Source organism: Indicator indicator, chromosome 17 (genome assembly GCF_027791375.1).
Source record: "Indicator indicator isolate 239-I01 chromosome 17, UM_Iind_1.1, whole genome shotgun sequence".
Taxonomy (NCBI): domain Eukaryota; kingdom Metazoa; phylum Chordata; class Aves; order Piciformes; family Indicatoridae; genus Indicator; species Indicator indicator.
Window position 1 is genome coordinate 21,725,598 of NC_072026.1, and position 17,806 is coordinate 21,743,403.

A 17,806-nucleotide genomic window follows, 5' to 3' on the forward strand; every position below is an offset into this window, starting at 1 on the left:
GCTTGTTGTAGCCTCCTAAAGGCTCAAGAAATGGAAGCATTGACTGCAACTCATAGAATCATAAAATGGTTTGGGTTGGAAGGGACTTTAGAGATCATCCAGTTCCAATGCCCTGCCATGGGCAGGGACACCTCCTACCAGCCCAGGCTGCTCATCCTGCAGTGCCCATTCTCCAGGCATGTGTAGGGGAGCCAGGTATTGCTTCCTCTCTTCTGGACTGGGTATTGGTAGGAGTGGTGCTGGAGAGTTGCTGAGTGGCCCCAAACAGCTGCACAAAGCACCTGGGGCTGTGTTCCTCTCCATAAAACAGTGCCCCTCATCAACTGCACCAGTGGTGAGCTCAGGCAGGAGCAAACCAGGCCACCTCTGCAGCTTGTGCTGCCCAGGGAGCCAGGGAACTGTGGAGCTAAGTTCAGCCCCTTGCAGCACAGGAGCCCCAGCTGAGGAAAGCATCTGAAGAATTCTAAGAATGCATCCAAGTGCTTCCTTGAACAACCCCTCTGAGCAATAACCTCTCCATAAGCACTTCCACAGAAGCCACCCAAGCTGAGGCCACCTCCAGAGCCACCTGACTGCAACAGGTGCTGAACCCACAGCAAAGCTCCCCCATTAACATCAGGGCAGAACTTCCTCCCATGCCCACACACACCTCCAATGAGGAGACCTCATTGTGGCCTTCCAGGATCTGAAGGGGGCTCCAAGAAAGCTGGGGAGAGACTTTTGAGGGTGTCAGGGAGTGACAGAAATGGGGGAGATGGAAAAAAAACTAGAAGTGGAGAGATTCAGATTGGATGTTAGGAAGAAGTTGTTCCCCATGAGGGTGGTGAGAGACTGGCACAGGTTGCCCAGGGAGGTGGTGGAAGCCTCATCCTGGAGGTTTTTGCAGCCAGGCTGGATGTGGCTGTGAGCAACCTGCTGTGGTGTGAGGTGTCCCTGCCCATGGCAGGGGGGTTGGAACTGGATGAGCCTTGAGGTCCCTTCCAACCCTGACAATTCTGTGATCTCTTTTTTTCTCTGTACATTATGCAAACACAGCACAGGGCGCCCACCTGAGGGGGAAATGGCCATAGCCTGTGTCTCCTGAGCACCAAGATCACTACAGGCATTGCCTCCAAACAGCCTTCATGCTGATCAAAGTGAATTCAGCTTTATTAAAGAGGATTCTATGCAGAAAGCTGATTTGCTCTGCATGAGCATAAATCCAGACATTAAGCTGGGGGATAAAGAAAAACACAGAGAGAACAAAATGCCTTTTTGCTTCCAGTCAAAACCTTCTTAACATCATCCTTAAAGAGATTTTTATCTCCTTTCTGTGTCTGCCTGAAACTGAGCCACCCATACAAGCCCAGCCCAGCGCAGCCAGGATCAAACAAACCCCATTCTCTCCTGGCCGGCTGCCCGTGATCTCATAGATTCACAGAACGATTTGGGTTGGAAGGAACCTTAAAAATCCTCCAGTTCCAACCCCCTGCCATGGACAGGGACACCTCCCACCAGCCCAGGTTGCTCAAGGCCTCATCCAGCCTGGCCTTGAACACCTCCAAGGAGGAGGCAGCCACAACCTGCCTCACAGTGAGGTTTCAGGGAGCACATCCCACAGCTCCATGGAGGGCAGGAGAGCAGGCACTTGGTTTGGACACCTCTTCATGGCCAGAGTGCATGCAGCTGTTTGCAAGCAGAGGTTGTCCCACATTGCAGCTGCTGGGAGTCCACCTGTGTGCCTGGGTGCCACAAAGCTGTGACTGGGGGTGTCCAGGGATGCACTGCTGGGCTGGCTGACACTCAGTGTGGGCAAATCCTTTGCAACTGCTCCTCAGAAAAGATATCTCTTGGTCTGAATCCTTTGTAAATCTCTGTGGTGAAGCAGTGAAAATGTATCTCGAGTGAATCTGTACAGCAATGGCCTGAAATTGTGCCAAGAGAGGCTTAAATTGGAGATCAGGGAAAAAATTCTTTCCTGCAAGAGTGGTCAGGGATTGGCACAGGCTGCCCAGGGAGGTGGTAGAGTCTCCATCCCTGGAGGTGTTCAAGAAACCTATGGCCATGGCACTGGAGGATGTGGCTTAATGGCCATGATGGTGTTGGGTTAATCCTAGAGAGCTTTTCCAACCCAAACAATTCTATGATTCTAAAGAAAATCAGAAGAATTATGGGAGACTTAAAATTGCCAGCAGATGACTGGTTTTGGCAGCACTGGGGGAAAAAGGATTGTCTGGGTTTTGTCAAGTGCTTGCTCCTCTGATCTCACATCTCCCATACGTTTTATTTCTGTCACAACACAGAGAATGACACCTTTGGAAATCTTGCAACTGGCTCGAGACACAACCTTCTCCTCAGGGGGCCCAGGGCTGCAGAGCACACCATAGACTCATAGAATGGTAGGGGTTGGAAGGGACCTCCAGAGATCATCCAGTCCAACCCCCTGCCAGATCAGGGTCACCCAGGCCAGGACACTCAGGAACACATCCAGGTGGGTTTGGAAAGTCTCCAAAGAAGGAGATTCCACAACCTCTCTGGGCAGCCTGCTCCAGGGCTCCAACACCCTCACACCAAAGAAGTTGAGGTGGAACCTCCTGTGCTTTGATTTGTACTCACTGCCCCTTGTCCTATCACAGGACACCACTGAGAAGAGCCTGACCCCTTCCTGACACCCCCCCTCAGACATTTCTAGACATGGATCAGATCTCAGTCTTTTCTGCATTTTTAGGGCTCTCAGCCTTTCCTCACCAGACATATTCCAGTCCCTTCATCATCCTCATAGCCTCCACTGGACACTCTCTAGTCTATCCCTGTCCCTCTTGAGCCAAGGAGCCCTGAACTGGACACAATACTCCAGATGTGGTCTCGCAAGGGCAGAGTAGAGGGGGAGAAGAACATTCCTAGACCTGCGGGCCACACTCTTCTTAATGCACCCCAGGGGCCCATTGGCCCTCTTGGCCACAGGGCCACATTGCTGTCCCGTGGGCATCAGTGCCAAAGAGAGAGGGGAGGCACAGGGAGGCTCTGGCTCAGCCTTGGCTTTGCATGCACACAGGGAAGGAAGTGACCCTGTGCAGAAGGCACTTGGCTGTTTGCTAGAGGCGCCCAGGCTTACAGATCTCCTCATGTGTGTGCTCTTCAGCTGCTCACCTCTCCACCGCCACCTCAGCGTGTGCAGAAACTGTGGAGTCTCCTGCTCTGGAGACTTTCCAACCCCACCTGGATGTGTTCCTGGGTGACCTGCCCTGGGTGACCCTGCTCTGGCAGAGGGGTTTGGACTGGATGATCTTCAGAGGTCCCTTCCAACCCCTACCATTCTGTGATAGGGGTTGGAAGGGACCTGCTGGCCAGACCTAACTCCAGATTGCAGCTGGCCAAGTCCCATGCTGGCCAGCACCTCGCTGCAGGTTCCTCCTGCCTTGCCACGAGACTTTCCCGTTAACACTCAGCAACACCCTGAGTGTGAAGAGGATGGGAGGGAGGAGATTGCACCAAAGGTCAGAGCCAAATCCACCTCTGCCTCTTCACTGCCAAAGGCCCCTGGCTGCTCTCCTAGAGGTCCAGCCTAGATGTCAGTCCCAAGTATCAGCAGCACTTTGGCTCTGGAGCTGCCCTTCTGACACAGTATTTGACTGTTGGTGCCCCAAGGTTTAAGCTGCAGCTAATCTCTTGGTTAAGAACAGTTTAAGTTGTGACACTTAGACTTTGGTTGCTCCTCTCTGAACATTTCCCTTCATCTTTCCTCGTGTCACTCATCCCACCTGCCAACTTCATGTCTGTGCTAAATTTGCCTACTTATGTTAACAGTGACCTTGCTTGTCAGCTACTCTGCCAAAACCCCATCCCCAAGTTACAATCAGTAGCACACATAGGGACCATTCAAAGCTGAGATTGATACAATCTGCCCCAAAGCAAACCCAGAGAACAAGCGTTCCCACACAGCCTGGCTGCCCACGGCCCCACCAGCACTGCCAGCACTGCTCTGCAGGGCTCTGTGTGCTCCCAAGAGATTCCCTCCTCACCCAGACCTCCCCTGCACAGCCCATTGTGAGCATGAGGCAAGTCCAGAACCACAGCCAGGATGCTGGGGACAACAGTGCAGTGAGAGAGCAAAAAAGAGCCTAAATTTGCCCAGGGAGGTTGCTGGAGGTGTTCAAGGCCAGGCTGGATGAGGCCTTGAGCAAGTTGGGCTGGTGGGAGGTGTCCCTGCCCATGGCAGGGGGAGTGGAACTGGATGAGCTTTAAGGTCCCTTCCAGCCCAACCCATTCTAGGATTCTATGATTCAAGTGAAAGCTGCACTTGATCCTTCCCTACCCATGAAGCCTGAAGAGCCTCTGAGTTCCCCACCACAGCCTACACTTCCTTTTGCTGCTACAGTTCTGGATGCAGCTCTGCTTGTACCTGCATGACAGGAGCAGCACTGGCTGCAGCCTAGCAGCTGGTCCAAAGGGCAATGGTTGGGACACAGCTACCACAGGACACCTTGGAAAGGGACATCCTCCCTTTGCTGCTGATGTTTGACCACTGCATCTAACGCTCCACTTTCACAGCACAAAGCCTTAGCAGAAGTCACCAACCCAGCTCTGAGCATCAAAGAGAAGCACAAACATTCTCCTGGTGTTAAGATAAGCATCAGTGGAAAAACAGGCACAGAACCAACACACTGTGAGCTTCACTGTGCCTGCAGGACAGCAGACTCCCAGCTCTGCTGTCCCAGACACTGTGCCAGCCCAGGCTGGCCTTGCAGGAGCACAGTGCTCCTGGCTGCAGATCCATCTCAGTGATTGCACTGATTATGGCTCCCTATGAGCTGACCACTTCCATGAGGTTAAAAGCTTCCCTCACTCAAATGCTTTCACTTAATAGTACTTCATTCACCAGCTGCAAATGGCTTCTTACTCCAGGCTGTTCCTTGTCTTGAGAGAGTGCCCTGAATGCCCAAAATGTGAGCTCCAGCTATGTGTTCAGAGAGCCTTACGGTGCCCACTCCTCCTGCAGATGAGTTTGTGTGTCCTAGTACACGCAGGAACAGCCTTGCTCTGCAGCCCTTCCCCTCACCATGCTGACCACCACAGATACCTGTGGTTTCCCCCCAAGGCACCTGCCAGGATCACCAGTGACAGGGTATCTCCAGGGTCTTGGTGGGTATTAAACCCCTCACATGCTGTTATTGACTCAACATCTGCTGTGTCCAGGAAGGGGGTGGGACCTGCCAAGCAAGGTCCCTACTGCAATTCCACTTTGCTTCAGGCTGCCAGAAAGCCCCAGCCCCCTATACTCCAGGGCACATGGCACAGTGTGCTGCCAGTCTGCTCCATCCACTTGTAAAGCACCAGCCCCAGCTCCTCAGATTCCCACTGACCAGGGTGAAGCAGAGCTGTCACCATAGCCTGCTGACACAAACCTGATGCTGGGGCCTCTGGCCTCTCCCACTCTGTCCATGGCAAGGAGGGGACAGACAGGCAGGGGTTGTGCTCATGTCATGCTCTGCTGTTGGCCAGCATCAAGGCTTAGCCTCTCCTTGGCAGCAGGATCAGAAACTGTGGCTTTTCAGTGTCCCTCTCCCCACCATTTCACAGAATGCCCTTTCCACCCTCTTGATAGCCAGCACACCAGGGCATGGACATCCCTTCCTCACAAGCATAAGGACCTGATGGTTGGAGAGCAGCCACCCTTTTGCTTGGAGCAAACTGGGCAGCATGCACATCATCCTTAATGACTGATGGTCATTAAAAGTGCCATCTGAGACAGTCCTACAAGCTCATGCCACCTCCTTCCCCACTCCCTGAACACTGCAGTGTCTCATGGCTCTTCCCAGCGATGCAGAAGTGCTGGGATTTATCCCTTGCTGCTCAAATGTCGACAGCAGGAAACACTGCCAAGACCTAGGAAGCAGAGACACCTGCCCTCACCCTCCTCTGCTGCCTGGCTGCAGACACCAAGCAGCACAGCAGCTCTGGAGGATCTGCCTGTCAGAAAGAGAGGGAAGTTGGCAGGGACGGTGAGGGCAATGAAACCCTAGAGAGGATCAGGAAGAGGGTGGCTGCTGGTGGCTGCTGATGGCTGCTGGACTCTGCCGGCTCCCTTGGGTTGTTGTCAAGGGTTTATTTATTTTCATCTGCAGTCTCACCCATCCCTTGCCTTTCTGACAGAAAGCACCCAGCACAGGCACTGAGCAACCCTTTGCCTGGAGGATGTCAAAGCTCCTCAGGACCTACACAAACGATTTCATTTCTAATGAGAGGTTCCAGCAGCTTGTACAAAGCATTTGTCTCTGTGTATCGTTGGTGAAAGAGGCAAAGCAAAGCACATGGGAGCCTGTAAGGATCCCTGAACAGCTGCACGTAGGAAGCAATAGCCATGGCACTGGGGAATCAGAGTGGATTACCACCATGGCTATATTTCAGCTTCTAGAAACCAGAACATTTACAAGAAAAGTCCTTTGTCAAAGGAACTGCTTTGAACACTCCATTGGCCTGCACGTGCCATGTGCTCTGATGGCAGGAATCGCTCCCTGAACTTGCACTGCACTTTCTGCACATCCCATGGACTAACCTTCCAGCAAAGCCAAGGTCAGCAGTGATCACACGCTAGAGTAACTCCGTGAGCAGCAGTGCAATACATCCACCAAAGCCCAGGGGAGCTGGGGGCTGACCCCGGCAGCCACCCGAGGGCACAGCAGCAGCTGTCTGCACGGCTGGGAGCACAACAAAGACAACCTGCTGCAGCATCACCCACGGGGAGGAAGGTGTCCTGCAACGCACCCTGCATCCCGCATCGCACATGACTGTCGCCCCGGACACTGGAGTCTGATTCCCGGGATACATCCAGGCTCCCAGCTGACACCAGTGCCCATGTCCCTCTCTAACCTCGCCAGGCCGTGCCCTTCAGCCCTGCCCTGTTTCCTTGCCAGCTCTGCCTGAGCCGCTTGCTCGCTGCCCTGCACAGGCAGACCCTCACCCGTCCACGCTCCCACCATACCAGCACTAACTCATCCCAGCGGCTCCCGGCGATCCCCACACCTCTGAACTACACCCAGACGGGCACGGCGACGGCAGGTGTCCAGCGGAAGGCGAGCTGAGGTGACACAACACATGCAGAGGGCTACCCAGAGAGGGAATCCTGCCCCTCTGCCATGCCCTTCCCCATCCCCTGCCTTGCTCGGCCGCGCCCTGCTCATCCCTTCCCATCCCCTGCCCCGCTCTGCCCTGCGCATCCCTCGCTCAGCCCAGCCCCTGCCCGGCTCTGCCCCTTCCCCAACTCCTGCCCAGTCCCTGCCCGGCTCTGCCCCTTCCCCAAACCCTGCCCAGTCCCTGTCCGGCTCCGTCCCTTCCCCAGCCCGTTCCTTCCCTTTCCCCCCCGCTCCGCACATCACTCAGCCCCTGCCTAGCCCTGCCCAGCCCTTTTCTTCTTTCCATCGCTCCGCGCATCCCCTGCCCGACTCTGCTCCCTCCTCAGCTGCCGCCGGCCACCTCCCCGCTGCCCGCCCAGCGCGGCGCCAGGACCTGCGCACGGTACGGGCGGCACGGTTGCGCCGGGCCGGGCCGGGCTGTGTGTCCGGGACGCAGCCCCCCGCGCCCCGCCGCTCACTCACCGGCACGAAGGAGCTGCGCACCGCCTCCGAGACGCTCTGCCGCAGCTCGGCGGCCGTGCCTGGCTTGCTGAGCCGCTTGGTGAACTTCCTCACTTCCGACATGGCGACATGGTCCGCGCCGCGGGGCCGAGCCGAGCCGAGCCGAGCCGAGCCGCTGCCTCCCTGCCGGCGGGCGCGGCGGTGCCGGGGCGGGCCTGGGGCAGGCGGAGCCACTGGGCGGCGGGCGGGGCCGGGGAGGGCCCTGCTCAGCTCAGCTCAACCCAACCCAACCCAACCCGGCTCCGCTTTGTCCCTGCAGCCGCCTCAGCGCTTTCCCCGGGCACCGTCCCGTTCCTACCCCCGCTCTCGCCCCGGCGCCACCGGCAGCCCCGGGCCACAGCCACGCCAGACACCGGCGCTGCCCGGCCGCGCCTGCTGCCGGAGCTGAAACGGCGGCCGCGGGAGATGCCGCCCCAACGGAGCTCCAGCAGGGTGCTCAGCAAAGACCTGGGGGTGCTGGGTGACAGCAGCTGAGCATGAGCCAGGGAGTGCCCAGGTGGGCAACAAAGCCACCAGCAGCCTGGCCTGGAGCAGCAATGGTGTGGCCAGCAGGAGCAGGGCAGTGACTATCTGCCTGTTCTCAGCACTGGTGAGGCTGCACCTCCAGCCCTCCGTTCAGTTTTGGGTCCCTCACTCCAAGAAGGACATTTTGGGGCTGGAGCAGGTCCAGAGAAGGGCAATAAAGCTGGGGAAGGATCTGGAGAACAGGGCTGGGGAGGAGCAGCTGAGGGAGCTGGGGGTGTTCAGTGTGGAGAAGAGGAGGCTGAGGGGAGAGCTCATTGCTCTCTACAGCTCTCTAAAAGGAGGTTGGAGTGAGCTGGGGGTCAGTCTCTTGCATGCAACAAGTGATAGGGTGAGAGGAAATGGCCTCAAGTTGCACCAAGACCTCAAGTCTTCACTGTAAGGGTTCTCAAAGCCTGGCACAGGCTGCCCAGGGAGGTGCCTCTAAAACATGCCTGGAGATGTTTTAGAGGCAGAGATGTGGTGCTGAGGGCCATGGTTTAGCACCATGTTTGGTAGAGTCCAAGAATGGTTGGACTCAATGATCTGAAAGATCTTTCCAAGTAAAACAAGGGCATGTGCTGCTGCTGGGGCTCCCCCACAGGCAGCCAATCTCTGCATGAAGTTACAGGATACTACCCCAGGGAGGCTCAGCACCACGTGCAGCATCACTCCATTTGAACTGGTGGTCTCTGTGCAGCTTTGCCCAAGCTGTGTCCCTGCTATCCTAGGCTGTGTTCCCGTAAGACCAGGCTGGATCCAGGGCAAGATCTTACTACTAAGCCCTTCCAAGCAGTAAGGTTTGCTATAGAAATGTACTTTGGTGGCAGAGGCCATGACTCCATCAGCCTGCCCAGCTGCAAGAGTGAAGGATCTGGAAGAAAGGTTCCTGAAGACTGAACTGAATTCCTAGTCCTTGTTGCTTTGAGCACTGTTTTTAAGGATGATTGTTTTGGAGGTATAATAGAGCTAGAGAGAGCCATTGATCCTTCAGGGGTTTGTACACCAAGGCCTTGCTTTTCAATCTTTTTACTCATTTCATTGTGTGCGCTTTGTCTTCACAGCAAGACACTGAGTTGGAGAGAGCTGCCATGCAGTCCTGCTCGTAAGGAGTTGTGCCACACAGCTGATGCCATACGATCTACAAGGACCCAGCTGGAATTAGAGGCATGCCAGAGCTCACACAACGTGCAGAGGAATGGTTTAAAGGAGGAGAGCCGATCTGTAGGGGGTCATGAATACAGCCATTATGAGCCAAAGCCTTCACAGCGTTGTTTGTGACTTCTAAAGCATGCCAGCCAGTTCTTGTTCTGCTTTTTAGCAGTTCCCTGAAGGGGCAGAGGGCACCATTACACAGAATCACAGGGACTTGGAAGGGACCTCTGGAGATCAGAGAGTCAAATGCCCCTGCCAAGGCAGGGTCACCTACAGAAGGTCACACAGGAACATATCCAGGTAGGTTTTCAGTATTTCTAGAAATGGAGACTCCACCAGTTCTCTGGGCAGCCTGCTCCAGGGTTCCATCACCCTTAAACTAAAGAAGTTCCTCCTCATGTGTGGATAGAACTTCCTATGTTCCGGTTTCTCCCCTTACCCCTTGTCCTGTCACTGGGAAACACTGAACAAAGCCTGGTCCCATCTTCCTGACACCCACCCTTGGAGTATTGATAAGCTTTGGTAAGAACTCCTTCAGTCTTCTCCAGGCTAAAAAGCCCCAAGCCCCTCAGCCTTTCTTCCTAAGAGAGCTGCTCCAGTCCCCTGATCACCATTGTAGCCCTTTTTTGTACCCTTTCAAGCAGTTCCTTGTCCTTCTTGAGCTGGGGAACCCCAAACTGAACACAACACTTCAGATGAGGGCAGACTAGAGGGGGAGGAGAACCTCGCTCAACCCGGTTGCCACACTTCTTCCTACATCCCAGGATGCCACTGGCCTTCTTGGCCACAAGGCCACACTGCTGGCTCCTCGTCACCCTGCTGTCCCTTAGGAGTAGTTCTGAGAACTGAGTGTTTGCCAAGGGGCTGAAAAGTGCTGTGATGATCACTTGACAAGGAACAGAATCATCCCCACAGTCCCCACCCCTTGTTTATCCAGTCAGGAGCAAAAACAAAGCTCCTCCTAAAGTTATGAGCTTGGCTTACTGCCAGTGAGGGGCTGCATCCCATCAGCTGCCCATCAGCATCCCACTCAACTGAGCCAGGCAGCCAAGGAAGGCCAGGGAACACTGAGGCTGTTTTCTTGGAGCTAAGCCTGAACACAAGAGGAAAAACAGAAGCCATGGGAGGGCCACATCACATGAAAAGAACATGCAGAAAGCTGTGTCTCCCTCTCAGGAAGGCCAAACATCAGCATAAAAGTCTCAAGCACAAGGAGGCAAGACAACAGCAGCCACAGCACCACTGTGGCATTCCCATGGTGCAAGGGTAGTGGTTTTCCACCTCCTTTCTCACAGGGAAGAAAGCTCTCTTCTGGTTTATCAGCAGAAGGGAGGCAGCCTGGAACATGCAGGAGCATTCTGGGGGTGCCTGAGGAACTGCATGGCCTCAGGTAACCAAACTTTCTGGAACTCACCCTGCCATGAGGAACTCCCAGACTCACCCTGGAGTGCAACATTCTCAGCTCTCCACAGACACTGGAGCCCTAAGGTCCCCCCACTGCCACTGTCCTTGGTTCAGCTCTTAAACCAGGGAGGGATTTTGGTCTTTCCAAAGTATCACTGCAGTCACTGACCCTGACCACAACTGCAGCTGGGGCAACGAAGCTGAGGAGCAGTCTGGAGAGCAGGTCTCATGAGGAGGGGCTGAGAGAACTGGGGGTGTTCAGCCTGGGAAAGGGGAGGCTGAGGGGAGACCTCATTGCTCTCTGCAGGTCCCTGAGAGGAGGCTGCAGTGAGGTGGGGGTTGGGCTCTTCTCCCTAGTCTCAGGTGATAGGATGAGAGGAAATGGCCTGAAATTGTGCCAGGGGAGGATTAGGTTGGAGAGGAGGAAAAATTTGTGTGCTGCAAGAGTGGTCAAGGGTTGGAACAGGCCTTGAGCAAGCTGCGCTGGTGGGAGGTGTCAGGGGGGTTGGAACTGGATGAGATTTAAGGTCCCTTCCAACCCAAACCAGTCTATGATTAAATGAACTTTGCAGAGAACATCCTCTTGGGCTGACAGTGTCCTACCCACTCCCCAGCAGCACTATAGCACAGAGGATGCATTAAGGAGGAATTAATCCTTAATAGCTAACATCTATCTGCCCTGGAACCATACACAGGGGAATCCTGGACCAGCTCTGAAAACCTCCTGAACAAGCTGAAGGGTTAGTTAGCTTTGGATCCTGATGCTCCTAAGCCATCCAAGGTAAAAAGCATTTAACAGGATTAAACAAGAATCCTCTGCTTTGCTGCTGCCTTCACTGCTTATCTGTGGGCCTTTGCACCACCTGCAAACTGGCCCAGCCCTCAGGAGCACTGAGCTCTGGGATTACCTTTAAGCTGGTGATGAGTCCCAGTGGATAAGGGCCTGCATTCCCCCAGCTGATCTGCAGCACTCAGTGACCCAGCCCCACACACGTGCTGCTTTTGCAGGGGAAGGAGAGGATGATAAACACCTCTACATCTTCAGATTCCCTGCTTCAAAAGGCCTCTGACATACAGCTGGGATGTTCTAAAATATTTCAAATACATCAAGATTTAAAACACTCTTAGAATCATAGAACCAGTAAGGTTGGAAAAGCTCTCCAAGATCACTCCAAGCCAGCAACCCAACCCCACCATGGCCATCAAACCATGGCCCCAAGTGCCATGGCCACAGGTTTCTTGAACACCTCCCTGGGCAGCCTGTGCCAACCCCTGACCTCTCTTGCACCAAAGACATTTTTCCTCATCTTCAACCTAACCCTCCCCTGGCACAATTTCAGGCCACTTCTCCTTCTATCACCTGATCCTAGGAAGAAGAGCCCAATCCCCACCTCACTGCAACCTCCTCTCAGGGAGCTGCAGAGAGCAATGAGGTCTCCCCTCAGCCTCCTCTTCTCCACACTGCACACCCCCAGCTCCCTCAGCTGCTCCTCCCCAGCCCTAGTCTCCAGAAAACAAGTGGCACAGTTAGCTCTCCTGATACCAAAGCCAAGACACAGACAGCTCCAGGCCACAAGAGAAGCACTCATTAGGTGATGCTTTTTATCCTGCCCACTGACCCTTGCCACTTTCCCTTGGAGCTGTCCCTGGGACTGTCAGCAAGCAGCTGCTTACTGCTGCCTTCTCCATGCCTGTGAAGGGAGCCTGCTCCAGCTGGGCAGCACTGCACTGGTGCTTAACTCAGGGCTACCAAGCCCTGGCCGTTAAAGGGCTGCCCTCTGCTGCCTTACCCAGGGTTGCATGGGCACAGCTCCTTGAAGGTGGAAGCAATGACAAGCACAGAATCACAGAATTAACCAGCTTGGAAAAGATCTTCAAGATCATCCAGTCCAACCTATCACCCAGCACCTTCTGATCAACTAAACCATGGCACTGAGTTCCTCATCCAGTCCTATTTTAAACTCTTCCAGGGATGGTGACTCCACCACCTCCCTGGGCAGCACATCCCAATGGCCAATCTCTCTTCCTGGGAAGAATTTCTTCCTCACACCCAGCCCAAACCTCCCCTGGAGCAGCATGAGACTGTGTCCTCTCCTTCTGTCACTGCTTGCCTGGGAGAAGAGCCCAACCCCCACCTGGCTACAGCCTCCCTGCAGGGAGTTGTAGAGAGCAATGAGGTCTGCCCTGAGCCTCCTCTTCTCCAGGCTGAACACCCCCAGCTCCCTCAGCCTCTCCTCACAGGGCTGTGCTCCAGACCCTCCCCAGCTTGTGCCTCAGACCCCTCCCAGCCTTGTGCTCCAGACCACTCCCAGCCTTGTGCCCCAGACCCCTCCCAGCCTCATGCTCCAGACCCTCCCAGCCTTGTGCTCCAGACCCCTCCCCAGCCTTGTGCTCCAAACCCCTCCCCAGCCTTGTGCCCCAGACCCCTCCCAGCCTCATGCTCCAGACCCCTCCCAGCCTTGTGCTCCAGACCCTCCCAGCCTTGTGCTCCAAACCCTCCCAGCCTGTGCCCAGACCCCTCCCCAGCCTTGTACTCCAGACCCCTCCCCAGCCTTGTGCTCCAGACCCCTCCCCAGCCTTCTTGCCCTTCAAGTCACAGAACCAGAGAAGAGATCTCTAAGATCATGTCCCCTCCCCTGTGGGGCCAGGCTGGGAGAGTTTGGGGCTGTTCAGCCTGGAGAAGAGAAGGCTCCAGGGAGACCTCAGAGCAGACTTCCAGTACCTGAAGGGGCTCCAGGAGAGCTGGGAAGGAACTTGTGACAAGGGTTGGGAGTACCAGGATGAGGGAGAATGGCTTTGAGCTGGGAGAGGGGAGATTGAGAGTGGAGATGAAGAAGAAATTGTTGAGAGTGAGGGTGGGGAGAGACTGGCACAGGTTGCCCAGGGAGGCTGTGGCTGCCTCCTGCCTGGAGGTGTTCAAGTCCAGGCTGGATGAGGCCTTGAGCAAGCTGGGCTGGGGGGAGGTGTCCCTGCCCATGGCAGGGGGTTGGGACTGGATGAGCTTGAAGGTCCCTTCCAACCCAACCCATTCTATGATAATGTAACTACAGCATTTCCTCACTTATGAATGTATTAATTTGGGTTAAATTAACGAGGTGGGAATTATAAAATTTAGTTATTTTTATTTTCCCAAACCCCGACCCCAAAACTCTGTACAAAACCTGATGAAATTATTCACAGGTTCTATTGGGTCGTGAATTCTTCCAGGATGCTTAATGGCAATTTTGACACAATTTAGAGAGTTCAGAGACTGGAAAAAGCTATGACACAAATAGCTTCACCCACTGATAAACCAAAGGCCAACCAATAACCCTTAGGAAAACATGAGCAGGCCAGGGCTTACTCACGAGGGTCAGAGTGGGAATGTGGAGATGGTCCCTGGCTCGCCCTCTCTGCTGACAGGCTCCAGAAACTGTCAGTTTGTAATCCAGTTCCAGGCTCAGGCTTTATCCCAGGGCTCTGGACCAGGCACAGGAAGCAAGGCAGGACACTGGAGATGACAAGGCTTGAAGTGAGGAGAGGCTGCAGCAGATGTGAGCAGGGCTTGAGCAAGGCAGATGTGAGCGAGGAGGATCTGAGCAAGGGGATCTGAGCAAGGGGATCTGAGCAAGGTGGAGCTGAGCAAGGTGGATCTGAGCAAGGTGGATCTGAGCAAGGTGGATCTGAGCAAGGTGGATCTGAGCAAGGGGGATCTGAGCAAGGGGATCTGAGCAAGGGGGATCTGAGCAAGGTGGATCTGAGCAAGGGGATCTGAGCAAGGTGGATCTGAGCAAGGTGGATCTGAGCAAGGTGGATCTGAGCAAGGGGATCTGAGCAAGGGGATCTGAGCAAGGGGATCTGAGCAAGGGGATCTGAGCAAGGGGATCTGAGCAAGGGGATCTGAGCAAGGTGGATCTGAGCAAGGGGATCTGAGCAAGGGGATCTGAGCAAGGGGATCTGAGCAAGGGGATCTGAGCAAGGAGGATCTGAGCAAGGGGATCTGAGCAAGGGGATCTGAGCAAGGGGATCTGAGCAAGGTGGATGTGAGCAAGGTGGATCTGAGCAAGGGGATCTGAGCAAGGGGATCTGAGCAAGGTGGATCTGAGCAAGGTGGATCTGAGCAAGGGGATCTGAGCAAGGTGGATCTGAGCAAGGTGGATCTGAGCAAGGTGGATCTGAGCAAGGGGATCTGAGCAAGGGGATCTGAGCAAGGAGGATCTGAGCAAGGTGGATCTGAGCAAGGGGATCTGAGCAAGGTGGATCTGAGCAAGGGGATCTGAGCAAGGGGATCTGAGCAAGGGGATCTGAGCAATGGGATCTGAGCAAGGTGGATCTGAGCAAGGGGATCTGAGCAAGGGGATCTGAGCAAGGGGATCTGAGCAAGGGGATCTGAGCAAGGGGATCTGAGCAAGGTGGATCTGAGCAAGGGGATCTGAGCAAGGGGATCTGAGCAAGGTGGATCTGAGCAAGGGGATCTGAGCAAGGTGGATCTGAGCAAGGGGATCTGAGCAAGGGGATCTGAGCAAGGGGATCTGAGCAAGGGGATCTGAGCAAGGGGATCTGAGCAAGGGGATCTGAGCAAGGTGGATCTGAGCAAGGGGATCTGAGCAAGGGGATCTGAGCAAGGTGGATCTGAGCAAGGGGATCTGAGCAAGGGGATCTGAGCAAGGGGATCTGAGCAAGGGGATCTGAGCAAGGGGATCTGAGCAAGGGGATCTGAGCAAGGTGGATCTGAGCAAGGGGATCTGAGCAAGGTGGATCTGAGCAAGGGGATCTGAGCAAGGTGGATCTGAGCAAGGGGATCTGAGCAAGGGGATCTGAGCAAGGGGATCTGAGCAAGGGGATCTGAGCAAGGGGATCTGAGCAAGGTGGATCTGAGCAAGGGGATCTGAGCAAGGGGATCTGAGCAAGGAGGATCTGAGCAAGGGGATCTGAGCAAGGGGATCTGAGCAAGGGGATCTGAGCAAGGTGGATCTGAGCAAGGGGATCTGAGCAAGGGGATCTGAGCAAGGGGATCTGAGCAAGGAGGATCTGAGCAAGGGGATCTGAGCAAGGTGGATCTGAGCAAGGGGATCTGAGCAAAGGGATCTGAGCAAGGGGATCTGAGCAAGGGGATCTGAGCAAGCCCCCAGGCTCCCCAGCCACTTGTATATACACAAAATGCCAGAGGTCACTTGGTCCAGTGGGCACTAAAGCTAACATGGAGCCACCCAATGGAAAGCCTTCTGCCAGGCTATGACCATCAAAGGCAGAGGCCAGGACCTCGTCTCTGGGGCAGCTTTTGTGCTCTGACCCCAGCTGGCATCTTGTTTACCAGACAGGCAAGGGCCTGGCCCCTTTGATCCTTTTCCTGCCTTGCCCTCTTGTTGTGGCAGGAAGGAGGGGAGAGGAAGGACCTGTCTAGACATCTTCAGGCCTGTCTGGATCTGTACTGGCCATGTGTCATGGCCTACCACCACAGTGAGCACACAGACTGATGGATTAGTTTCTTAACCATGGAAATCAAAGGTTAGAGGAGAGAGCCTGTTGTTGCCTGCCATTAAATTCACACTACAGAGTGCTTGTTAAGTTCTACCTGGATCCTACACAGTCTGAAAATCAGAGCCAAAGGTGAATGTGTCTTTGTCAGGAATAAACAAACGAAGAAAGAGTCAGAGAATTATAGAATTGTTTGGGTTAGAAAAGGCCTCTAAGATCATCAAGCCCAACAATGAACCCAACACCTCCATTGCTGCAGAAGCACCTGTGCAAGCAGGATGATGGCACAGAGCAGTGCCAGCCAAAACAGGACATGGCACAGAGCAGCACCAGCCAAAACAGGACATGGCACAGAGCAGTGCCAGGCAAAGCAGGACATGGCACAGAGCAGTGCCAGCCAAAGCAGGATGATGGCACAGAGCAGTGTCAGCCAAAGCAGGACATGGCACAGAGCAGTGCCAGCCAAAGCAGGACATGGCACAGAGCAGTGCCAGCCAAAGCAGGATGATGGCACAGAGCAGTGTCAGCCAAAGCAGGACATAGCACAGAGCAGTGCCAGCCAAAGCAGGACATGGCACAGAGCAGTGCCAGCCAAAGCAGGATGATGGCACAGAGCAGTGCCAGCCAAAGCAGGACATGGCACAGAGCAGCACCAGCCAAAGCAGGACATGGCACAGAGCAGTGCCAGCCAAAGCAGGACATGGCACAGAGCAGTGCCAGCCAAAGCAGGATGATGGCACAGAGCAGTGCCAGGCAAAGCAGGACATGGCACAGAGCAGTGCCAGCCAAAGCAGGATGATGGCACAGAGCAGTGCCAGCCTGCTCCCTGGGGTTGTGGGGTTGTGCTTTCCACCAGCACAGCCCCTGTGTGGCAGCCCCCTGCAGACTGTGTGCTGTGGCACGGGGATTTGTGTGTGCTCCTGGGCAACAGCCAGGTACAGCAAACACAAAATGATGTTGCTGTAAATAAGCTTTTCTGCTGGAGGGGTACCAGAAAAGGTCCAGGTGAGCAAAGCTGCCCAGAGAGCAGAGGGAAGCTGGGCAGAGCTGAGTGAAGATTCCCTTTTGATAACCACACTGTCCCCATGATCAATTCACTTCAGAGTTTTCCCAGCTAAAGCCAAGTGCCCACTTTGAGGGATCAGCTGTCAGCGTTCCTGGCTGTTCCACAATGGATTTATTCAGGTCACCATCACCGCTCCTCAGGCAACCACCCACTTCCAGCCCAGTGCCCAATGCTTTTGTCTCTCACAAGGAGATGTGCCAGCTAGCCCCCTCCTCTTGGCTGCCCTACCTTTGGAATGAAGAAACCAAGGCAAGTCACATCCAAAGCAGCATTGCCAGAGAGGTGATTCTGCCACTTTGCTCTGCTCTGCTGAGACCTCCCCTGGAGTGCTGTGTGCAGGTCTGGAGCCCTCAATACAGGAAGGACCTGGACCTGATGGAGAGGGTCCAGAGGAGGCCATGAAATGATCAGGGGGTTGGAGCAGCTCTGGTATGGGGACAGACTGAGGGAGCTGGGGGTGTTCAGCCTGGAGAAGAGAAGGCTCCAGGGAGACCTTAGAGCAGCCTGCCAGGACCTGAAGAGGCTGCAGGAAGGATGGAGAGAGACTGTTTGCAAAGGGCTGCAGGGACAGGACCAGGGCCAATGGCTTTTCCCCCACTGCTTTTCCCTC

General features: G+C 54.9%; 1 protein-coding gene across 3 annotated transcripts in view; it reads right to left on the minus strand.

The window, feature by feature from the left end:
• DOCK11 (dedicator of cytokinesis 11) overlaps positions 1–7,676 on the minus strand; it is a 128,920-nt gene extending 121,244 nt beyond the window's left edge. For all 3 annotated transcript variants that reach the window (XM_054388518.1, XM_054388517.1, XM_054388516.1), the window contains exon 1: positions 7,575–7,676. In XM_054388518.1, the coding sequence (XP_054244493.1) occupies positions 7,575–7,676 (102 nt within the window). The remainder of the gene's footprint in view (positions 1–7,574) is intronic.
• Positions 7,677–17,806: the final 10,130 nt, after the last annotated feature.